This window comes from Bipolaris maydis (genome assembly GCF_028858645.1).
Source record: "Bipolaris maydis strain C4 unplaced genomic scaffold PSV08scaffold_17, whole genome shotgun sequence".
NCBI classification, from domain to species: domain Eukaryota; kingdom Fungi; phylum Ascomycota; class Dothideomycetes; order Pleosporales; family Pleosporaceae; genus Bipolaris; species Bipolaris maydis.
The window spans coordinates 1,320,721-1,331,817 of record NW_027093873.1 but is presented as its reverse complement, the minus strand read 5'-3'; the positions used below and the strand labels follow the sequence as shown (position 1 = coordinate 1,331,817).

The following is an 11,097-nucleotide window of genomic DNA, read 5'->3' as shown; positions in this document are numbered from 1 at the left end:
AGTGCGACGTGTTTAAATTAGCTACTTTACTAGCTTCTAGCTCTATAGCGCGTGGGCTGCATGGCTTGGCACTAGTTGCAATCGATTTTTTAGGATGGACTTGTATATATTTGACTAAAATGACACCTATCCTGAAAAACTCGAAGTTGGTGTTGTGCGCTGCGTGTATTACGAGGCTGTTGTAGCGTAAAACACGACCAGAGGATCTTAAAGCGCGCATTACGCCGGACAGCGCATTCCAGGGTTGCGTTGTATTAAACCGGCTACTTTAGCGGTTTCCAGATGCCCCAAGTCTCGAGTTTGTAGCTAATAGTCTATTCGCAATTCTGTCTCGAACTGCGCTGGTTGCCTAACAGATTGGGGTGGGCTGAGTGACAACATGCTTCCTTCTGCGAAGTACTTCGGCCGTAGTTCCTGTGGAACACGAAGATTAAGCCCTAGGTGGTGATTACCTTGCACTTCCATCTCGAAAAAGGGGCTTCTCTACGCTAATATGCCTAAGTTAATTTAAATAATTGTTACACTCGCACCTCGGTTAGATGTAGTACTTTCTAGTGTAAGTACAAGACATTGCGTAATGAAACAGAACAGGCTCAAGTTGCGGTGAGCAGATACAAGCCCATGCGCTTAGTGCAGCGCTTTGACTGTTTCTAGTCTATTGCTATTGAAGGGTTAGTGGCTTGTTTAGTTTTTGGCTTGTTTGGTTTCAAGCTCAGACCAATTTTGTTGTGCCAAGACTGGTGACATTTGAGCAATGTAACGAAAGCACACTTGCGTTAGTACTCTTGGCGGTACCAGATATCGAGGTTGAGGAACTGAAAGCGAAGAGACCAAGAGTGGTATAAAGACCTAATGGCCGCCAGCTTGGAGAGACATCACACAGATTCATTCGTTTTACACTACATCCTGAACAACTACCCATTCTTTTGAAAATTTTCAAACAACCGTCATTATGGTCCGCATCATCTCTATCGTTGGATTCCTCCTCACCGTCGCTGCTGGTGTGCAAGCCCAGGGGGGTTCGCCCTGCCAGTGCTTGTTCTCCGATGGTTCGCACTGCTGCGTCACCTATGTTAGTCCCTCAACCCCTTTTCTACAGACACATATAGCTGACTTGAGTCTTCCTCTTTCCAGACCAGGGCCGGACTCAGCCAAGATTGCGCAGACAACTGCAGGACTGCCACACGCGACAGTGACAACAAAGCCTGTGCCGCTAACGGCAAATATTCCGATGTCAGCTCCTGGAATGCCCAATTCCGCGCGTCTTGCCGTAGCAGGGGAAGCATCGATTGAGTTGCCTTACTCTATCGTACCAAGTGGCAAATCAGTTGGAGGTGGACGTTGTTAAGCGAGGTGATGAAGAAGGCGGGCTGAGCGTCATTGCAGATGGGGGCGTGTTGGTTTGTGTATTATTATTATTCCATTATAGTCCTGTATCAGCCGTTGGCTATGTAGGACTTTGGCCGACGGCCGTTCTATCTAACTAGTTACAATTTGATACTTTGTGCTGTATTGCGTGACTGTAGTGCTTCGGCCTATATCTAGCTAAGCTGTTGCTAGCTTTCTAGACGCCTGGTGCTTAAGAGCAGTTTGGTAACAGAGAGAGATGTAGGGCAGCTAGGCTTCCTTCCAGCGAGCTCTCTTAGGGAGAAGGAAATAGTGCTAAATATTTCAAATTTTTAACTATTCTTTTTTTTTTTTTTTTATTATTATTATTTTTTTTTTTTACCTCTTTTGTTATTGTTTTTCTTATTTTTCTTTCTAGCCTTCTTAGCTGAGATGCCACTTTCTTATTCCTATCCGCGTACTAGTAATAAAACCTAATATAGCTTCTATACCGCTCGTAGTATAAAGTAGTTATAGGAGTTTAAGTATTTTTTAGTTTAGAGTCTTTTTAAGCTAGTTTCTTTCTACACTATAAAAGCCGTAGTATTAAAGTAGGTGCTCTATAGTTTATAGGTTCCTATATCTATAAAGGTTATATTCTCTTCTCTTTACTCTCTTTAGGTAGGAGTTAAAGTATCTATACTTTATCTTAAGAGAGTAGAAGAAGCTTAAAATATCTCTTTTCGTGCCTCTAGAGATTACTAGTTAATCTTTAGGCTTTAGATTAAAGATAGCTCTATAGCTAGTCTTCTTCTCTCTTACTTTTTCTCTATACTTTCTCTACTCTTCTACCTAGCTAGCTTATTAGAGAAGCTTAATCTTAGTGCCTAGAAAGGCTAGGCTTATTTATAATTTTTTTAGTATTTATTTTATAGCTTCTTTTACTAGAGCGTCTACTCTTTTATTTTCTTCTATATTTATATAGCCTAGTGCCTATTTTAAGAAGATTTCTACTTTTTTATTTAAAATAGCTTTAGCTACTTTTTAGTAGTAAATTACTTATTATTAGCTAGACTTATCTAATAGATATTAGAGCCTATAGATAGTAGCTTAGTTATTAGTATAAACGTAGATATTCTAGTCTTTTTAGGCTATTTTAGTAGCGTATTTAAACGCTACTATAACGCTCTTAAGCTCTCTATTATAGACTAGTTATTACTTACCTATATTCTTTATCTATATATAGATTTCTTCTTAGTTAAAGTTATAGACTACTAGGCCTACTTTTATCTTATTTTTATATTTAGTTTTAGAGACGTCTAAGTAGATTACTATAGAGTTATCCTCTATTATTTAGATATAATTTTTATAGGTAGCTACCTCTTCTTCTTTAGATTTCTTTAATATAGAAATATTATAGTTAAGAGAGTTCTATAGTCTAAACCTATATAAGATAATCTTTTCTATCTCTTTAGTAGATAGAATAGAGCTTATAATAGCGCGTAGTTATCTTAGTTTATTTAGCTATTTTAATTACTAAAGAGTTATTTTTTATAGCCTTATAATAGCTTTTATAATTAGATAGGTTAGAGCTAGTTATATAGCTTATAGAGTATACTTTTAATTTATTTAGCTTAGCTATATAGCTAGTAATAGTAAGCTAGCTTTAATACTTATTAGAATAGCTAGAACTATTTTAAATACTTCTAGTACCTTTCTATAAGCCGCGTTATATAGTAGTTAAAGCTAATCTTTAATAAAGCTCTAGTTACGCTAATAAATTAGTAACCTATAGTTTATAATACTAGTAATATATACTAAGTATAGTTATCTAATAGTAAAGAGAGATAGCTTATAGTTAATATTTACTAGTCTCTTTAGTCTATTAAAAGGTATTTTTACTTAGCTAGCTCTAATAGCTACGTACTCTCTAAAGAGTAGCTTATTATTAAAGTATACCTCTAGCTACTTAATTATATCTTTATAGTATATTTTCTTCTTACTAAAAAGTTCTAAAAGTATTTCTTTTCTTTTTTTATTTTTTCTATAGTAGATTAGCTCTATCTTTACTATATTAAATTTAATTACTAGTTATTTTTCTTTTATAACTAGTTTATTAACCTTATATTATAGTATCTTTATATTTTTCTTAATAGATATTAATAAAGTTATAATTAAGATATTATTAATATAGAATAGCTAGAATCTATCTATTTAAGAGAATAGGTCTCTAATATAAATAAGAAAGAAGATTAGTTAAACTAAGCTATCTTATAAAATACTTATATTAATCTTACTAAACTCTTTTATTTAGCTATTAAAGGTAAGCCTTAGAGATTTATTAAATAGAAAGGTTTTAGCCTAAGTAATTAGGCTAATAAGTAAACCTAGTCTTTTTAGTATATCTAAGAACTAATTATATAAAATATAGTTAAATACTTCTTTAATATTTAAAAAGACTATTAATATAGTATAGTCTTATTATTTTTAGCACTAGATCTAATCTATAAGAAGTAGAGCTATATCTATAGTTAATTTCTTTAGTTTCTTTCTTATCTATAAGTTATATAGAAGGTTAGTAGTCTTAGCTAAATAGCTAAGTCGTTTAGCTATTATCTATTCTATTACTTTCTTTAAGTAGCTTAGTAGAGTAATTACTTTATAAGCCTTTAGAGTAAAATAGTTCAACTTAAATAACTTCTTTAGAATAGCTTCTATAGCTCTTCTCTAGTAGGTTAAGTAGTATCTATAGTTAAATAGTAGAGAGTAAGCTTTAAAGAATATATTTAGCTAAGCTTAGTAGGCTACTATAATAATATTATATAATAAAGCGTTTAGGCCTAGTAAGCTACTTTTAACCTTATTAGAGTAAGCGCGTTCTAGCTTAGTTATTAATAGCGCTAGCTACTTCTACTCTTTCTCTTAGTAGTTATTAAAGCTTAGTAGTACTATACTTAGTAGTAGTAAGAATAATACTTTTTAAAAGGCTTTATACTTTCCTTTAAAAGAGGTTTCTAGCGTCTCTCTTTAAATAAAAAAGATTTTTTCTACTCTTTTTTCTTTTATATAGTCTATAGCTTTAAAGAAAAATTATAAGTTTTCTTTTTTTAAGAAGTTACTTTACTATTCTTTTTTAGCTCTCTTAATTACTATTTAGTATATTATTTACGCTAGAAGAAAGTCTCTCTTAAAAAGATAAGCTTCTTCTATAAAGGTAGCTTAAAGTTATTATATAAATATTCTTTAGTAGTAAGATATATTTCTTTATAGCTTAGTTAACTCTTAGTTTTACTAGAGCTTTACTTTTAGCTCTTCTTTTAGTTATAAAATAGCTTTATTTATAGCTTATTAGATTACTAGTATAATAGCTTCTCTAATTATATCTAGTTATAGCTTTAGCTTATTATCTTAGTCTAGAAGTAGATTTCTTAAATTTACTTTTCTTAGTTAGTAGATCTAATTTAGAGATTATAGAGCTATATTACTTTAAATAGCTTTACTTAGCTCTTCTCTAAATAGGTTCTAGTCTACTCTTTTTATATTATATCTTATTTAGCTAGTAGAGTTATTAACTAGGTACTTTATTATCTAGATTAAGAAGAGTATTCTATTATAGTTAGATTCTATTTTAATTATTATTTACTAGTCTCTTACTTTCGTAGCTAGGTCTAGTATAGTAATAGTTAAATTTAGTATTATTTCTCTTAATAGGTATAGTTTAAAGAAAGTAGCTATTCCTAGCGTATTATAAAGGCTAAGGTTCTAGTCTTCTATTTAATCTACTAGTAGCTAGCTATCTTAGTTAGTTTTATAGCCTAGGTCCTACTAAAAGTAGTACTTATTAGTATCTATTAGTAGTAAGTTAGATATTAGTAGTTAAGTATTTATAAGTAATCTTTAAAAGGTTTTTATATTTTTTATATTTTTTTAGTTATATATATTATAGATATTAAACTTTAAGCGTTCTTCTTAAATTATAATAGTAATAGCGTTATAGTTACTTATCTTCTCTTACTAGCTAACCTTTACTATTAAAGATTTAGATATATAAAATAAAGCTCTAAGATAAAGGTTTAGGTCTACTTTTAAAAAAATTTAGTAGAAGCTTTAGTAGACTATTAATCTTAGGGCTTTATATTTATTACTACTAAAAGATATAATCTATAGCTCTTAAATTATAGTAATATCTACTTTAAGTTTAATTACTAGTTATAGCGTTAACTCTATAGCGTATATACTTTTATTTATGTTTACTTATAGTATTTTAAGATTTTTTACTATTATTTAATAAATAGAAATACTTTATAGTCTTTACTATTAGTAAAGTAAAGTTATTTATAGTTTTTATATTTTAGTATAGTATAGTTATAGGCCTTCTCTTTAGTTTTATAAATACTATAGTTATACTAAGTAGTTAGGTAGTTTTTAGTATAAAACTAGTAGCTAGCTAGGTTTCTATACCTACTATAGTTATATTTAAATTCTTAGTACTTACTATATTATATAGTTAGTAGAATTTAGTAGTATTTTTCTACTTAAAGAGATTAGCTAAGAATTATTATTCTACTACTAATCTTCTTTACTTCTTCTTTAGATTTAAAAATAATTATAATAAAGCTTATTTACTTATTCTTTTAGCTTCTAAATAGCTAGTATAAATTATTAATATTTATTTAGTTCTTATTATATATTAGAATTTCTATATAGAGTAGCTAAAGGTTTTTAGCTTTCTTAAAAGTTATTAGTACTCTATATATAATAAGCTTAGTCTAAGACTCTAATAGCTAGGCTTTCTTAATTAGAAGCTAGCTTTACTATATATTAACTTACTTTAGAAGAAATTCTTCTAAGTATCCTTCTATAGTTATTAGAATAAGGTTATTTCTTCTACTTATTAAAACTTACTAGATAACTAGGCTAGTAATACCTACCTTTTAGAAGGCTTAGTTAATCTTATTTCTAACTAGTAGAGGGCTAATTATTTAACTATCTTCTAGTGTAACTAGCGTCTAGTAGTAAGATGCTAGTTTTTTAGCTTATTATACTTACTTCTTCCTTAGCTATACTATCGTCTAGGCCTAGTTTAAGTTATTTACTATAATAGCTACGTATAAGCTTTAGGCTAGTTTTTAAGTAGGTTACGTAGCTATTAGTTATACCTTATTTAAGGCTATAATTATTGCTTATTTAAGTGTCTTTATTACTTACTATAAAGCGTTTATAAGCGTAGCTAAGTAGTAAGTTAGTTTAGTAAATAGCTTTTCTATAATTTAATTATTATTATTATTATTATTTTAGTTTAGCGTCCTGTGTCAGCCGGTAGGCTATATAAGACGTGCAGGCTAGGCCTACAAGTATCTACGTAGTTCTATCAATTTAGTGTTGGTGGGGGAGGGGTTTATCTAAATCGAGGTGAGGCTCGTAGCCTATTATAGAGGGAGGTAGAGGGGGGTCTTGCGGGTAGAGGTGTTATGTAGGGTAGGTGTAGGGCAGAGGCACCTAGTATAGGTGTAGCCCTAGTTCTCAAGGTTTCCTTCGTACCAGGCTTGTGTTGCAGCCTTCGTTTCTTCAATAAAGGTAATTGTAGCCTGTATGCCTATGCTCGTGTTTAGGAGAAAGGCTAGCGATAGAGGGTCCTTGCTAGCCTCCTGCATCTTCGTCCTAGCCTCCTTGTACAGCGCGCAGTTAAGGAGGATATGTGCAGCGTCTTGCGTAGCTCTATAGTTACAGGGGCAAACCTTAGAGTCTACTTTGCCTCGCTTGAAGAGGAAATCTCTTAGATAGCAGTGTCCTAGCTTGAGCTGAAAGAAAGCGCTAGAGGCTTCTCTGCTAGTAGGAGGAGTGGCAATCTGCTTCCTAGTTTTCCACTTATACCTTGCGGCGTAAGTAGTTGGATTTAGAGCAATAGCTTTTCTCCTATATTGTCCTAGGTAGCTAAGCCACTCTCGCTCGCCTAGCTGCTTTATTCGTGAGCCTATTATAGCTAGACTTGTCCTGCTAGAGCTAGGATCTAGCTTTGTCGCCTCCTTTGCTAGCGCGTCTGCTTTCTCGTTTCCTATCACGCCTTGGTGTCCTGGTACCCACTGTATAGTAGGTAAAATGCCTTTTTCTTGTAGCTTCTTTGCTGCCTTACTACATCTAAGTTGCCATTCTTGTCCTGGCTTATCAGAAGCAGTCTGTAGTCTGAATATTGCAGCCTGATTGTCTGCATATACTCTGACTTCTAGGTAGTCGTCTACTAGATCGACAGCTTTCTCTAGGCCTAGGGTAATGCCCTCTAGTTCTCCGTTGTAGACTAGCTGGTTGTATCCTATGTTAACCTTCTCATGAGCTATGAGACTAGCTCCTTGGTAGAAAGCTACTCCTACTCCTATTCCCTTGCCTTCCTTTGTAGCTGAGGCGTCTGAGTAGATGGATAGAAGGTATTTGTCTTCTGGTCGCTCCTTATGGTGCTTTGCTTCGATTTCCTTTGACTTCTTAGATATATTGATCTTGTAGGGCATTGTAGAGCTCCAGGGCAAGGAGGCGTAGTGCTGAATCTTCTCACTGTCGTCCGATAGAGCTGTTGAGATAGATCTAGTAATACGCTCTAGCTGCTTCCCCTGATTACTAGTAATAGCAATATTAATAGGGTGGCTAGGAGCTAGCTTTCTTGCTCTAAAGGCGTATTGTCGTAGGGCGTTATTTAGCCTAATTCTAGGAGGAGATAGCGCTGCTTCTACCTCGCTGGGTATAGCTGGCGAGGTTCTAAAGGAGCCTAGGATCTTCCTACAGGCTTGATTCTGTAGCTTCTGCCTCTGGTTAAGTGCTGCCTGCTGCTCCTTCCAGAAGATTTGACAGCCATAGTCAGCTACGCTAGTAACGCAGGCTAGGTAGAGCTGTCGTACTGCTCTAGGCGAGAGGCCTTTGTTTGAGTTTGCTAGTCTGTTAAGGCGGTAGAAGGCTGCACTAGCCTGCTGGATTCTGATGAGGCTGTGGTGCTTGAACTTCAGGCTACTATCAAAGTAGACGCCCAGCCATCTTACGAGTTCTTTAGACTTTACTATTTCCTGATTTGGTAGAGTAAGCACTCTACTTTGATCTTTTCTCGATCTTGTCCAGTTTACTAGTTCAGTCTTTGAGCTGTCGAATTGGATGGCTAGCTCCTCTGCTAGTCTAAAGAGATTCTGAATCTCCTTTTCTAGTAGCTTGATATTTTTCCTTACTGACGTAGATGATATCGAGATCTGGAGGTCGTCTATATAGGAGGAGGAGTAAGTGCTCTGGCTATTCTGAATCGATTCAAACAGCGGTTTTGAGTAGATTAGGAATAGGATAGGCGAGGCTGGGCTTCCTTGAGGGGTACCTGTTGCGATCTCCTTTGGCTTCTCTGTTTGTCCATCAAAGGATAACTGTAGGACCCTATCTTCGAAGAAGGACTTTGTCCAGGCTAGTAGACAGCAGGGTAGGCCTTGATCTTTCATTGCTTCTAGTAGCTTGTTTTTTAAGACGTGGTCGAAGGCTCCTTTAATATCAAGAAAGATAGTAGTAGTAATCTTTTGCTTTCTTTTCTGCTGTTGTATATTGTTGTAGAAGAGTAGCGCAGCGTCGATAGCGGATTTCTTCAGTCTTCCTCCTAGTTGAGAGGGGTAGAGTAGATCTGTTGTTTCCGCTAGTGCGCCTAGTCTCCTAGCTACTAGCCTTTCTAGTACTTTACCTAGACAGTTTAGGAGTGAGATCACCCTATAAGCCTTAGGGATTGAGTAGTCAGGCTTGCTTGTCTTTTTTAAGATAACTCCCTTTGCTTTTCTCCAGCACCTTAGGTGGTAGCCTAGGTTGAAGAGAGTAGAGTATATCCTAAATAGAGCTTCTAGCTGCGCTAAGTAGACCTTTCGGATCACCTCCTAGCTGATCAGATCAGGCCCTAGTGATATAGCCTTCACCTTGCAGCAGGCAAAGTGGAGTTCGTCCTCTATTAGGGCAGGCCAGGTCCACCTGCCGTCTCCCCTATAAGTGTAGAAGGAGGGAGTAGCTGTCGTAGGAGGCGGAGGAAAGAGATCCTCTCTAAAAGCCTTACACTTTTCAGTAAACGACTCCTTACCTTTGATAGTAGGTATTCAAGTACTAAGATTATCTTTTATATATACTAGGGCTTTAAAGATCTCCTTTAGCGAGTCTTTTTAGAGGAAAGCCTCCCAGTGGCTCTGTTTAGCTCGTCGAATAGCTTTTAAATATCTATTTTTCGTACGTAGATACTCTCTTTTCCACTGGTAGAGGGAGCTATTATTTTCCTTTGCTGCCTCCTTCTTGTAGGCTCTATAGGCTCTACTTAGGTGTCGCTTACGGCTATCTAGTTCGCTAGTCCACCAGGGCTTCGTCTTTAGCTTTTGGTTAACTAGTGGAGTTGACTTTTCTAGCGCTTTCTATATAGCTCTCGTAAGATCCTGGCCTAGCTCGTCTAGCTTAGTTTCTAGCGGGATATTTTGTCCTAGAATAAGCTTTCTTAAGGTGTAGTTCAAGCAAAGAGGTAGTGTTGATAGGCGCTTCTCTAGATCTAGGGCTTTGATCTCCTATCCTAGCGTCTCCTTGAAAGTCGTCCAGTCCATTCGTTTCGTATTATACTATTTTAGCAGGCTAGCTAGCTGGCTAGGTAGCTAGCTAGTAGTATAGATACTAAATAGAATAGCGTGGTGGTCAGAACCTACTTCAGGTATAGTCTGCCAGTCCTGGATATTGGCAGCTGTATTGCTGGTTGCAAAAGTAAGGTCTAATACGCTTTCTTGCCGCATATAAGATCTCAAGAAAGTGCCTGCCCCTAGAGTATTTAGTAGAGTGAGATCTTGAGTATCTATCCACTCTACTAGCTCCTCTGCTTGTGTGCTAGGGCTGCGCTCCTCTAGGCTCCACCTAGGATAGTGGGTGTTGAAGTCTCCTAGGATAATTGACTAAGGCTATAGGGTCTCCTGCAGGAGGCGCCTCTAGATCGTCGTCTTATTTAGCCCTTCTTGAAGGCTTTTTTCGTTATAAATATTATAGATATAGAGGCTAGAAGTAGAGGCTAGTACTTTGATAGCTAGAAAGTCGTTATCGTCGCTAATAAAGGGATTAACCTCTACTTCTAGGTCCTTTCTAATATAGAACAGTACTCTAGGCCTTAAGGAGGTATCCTTAGGGGTAGGTAGTATCTGAGTAAAGTTCTGGTGAGCGGTAGATCTAGTGTTTGCGTACGAGGATCCCTTAGGTAGCCAAGGCTCCTGCACTACAATGATTTTGGCGTCTGCTTTAATAGCTAGATCTAGCGCGCTCTCAGTAGTTGGACTATTTCTATTAACATTTATTTGTAGGACTTTTAACATTCTAGTTAGAAGAGGTAGTCCTAGCTATCCTAGCTTGTAGGATATCACATTCGTGGCTATTAGCTGCGTGAGGTTTACTACAGTTGACACACTTAAAAATAGTGTGTACGCAGGCTTTGCCTTTAGTAGGGCAGGACTTGCATTTATGTAGGCTGGTGTGGTGAGCCTCGCTGCACATCTGACAGGCTACTCTCGCGCACCTAGCCTCGAGGTGGCCAAATCCTTGGCATTTTGAGCACTGCTTTGAGTTATTGATAACTCGTAGCTTCTCTGCTCTTAGGCTCTCCCCTAGGATATAGAGCTTTCCTCTAATAGCCTTAAGGGCCTCCTCTTCGGTCGCAAAGGCGACGCAGGCAGAGCCATAGCTCTGCTATCCTCTCTTAGACTCAGGGGTGAGCCAGAAAGGATTACCTACTACTTTAAGGCCTTTATTGAA

At 36.1% G+C, this 11,097-nt stretch overlaps 1 protein-coding gene across 1 annotated transcript; it reads left to right on the top strand.

Moving 5' to 3' along the window:
- Window positions 1-783: 783 nt before the first annotated feature.
- Window positions 784-1,293, top strand: PSV08DRAFT_232577 (uncharacterized protein; the record flags this gene model as incomplete). The annotated part of the gene is made up of 2 exons (XM_066092272.1): window positions 784-1,072; window positions 1,120-1,293. Exons 1-2 carry the CDS (start codon window positions 953-955, stop codon window positions 1,291-1,293), a joined length of 294 nt encoding a protein of 97 aa, XP_065948053.1. The 5' UTR covers window positions 784-952.
- Between the last annotated feature and the right edge of the window lie 9,804 nt (window positions 1,294-11,097).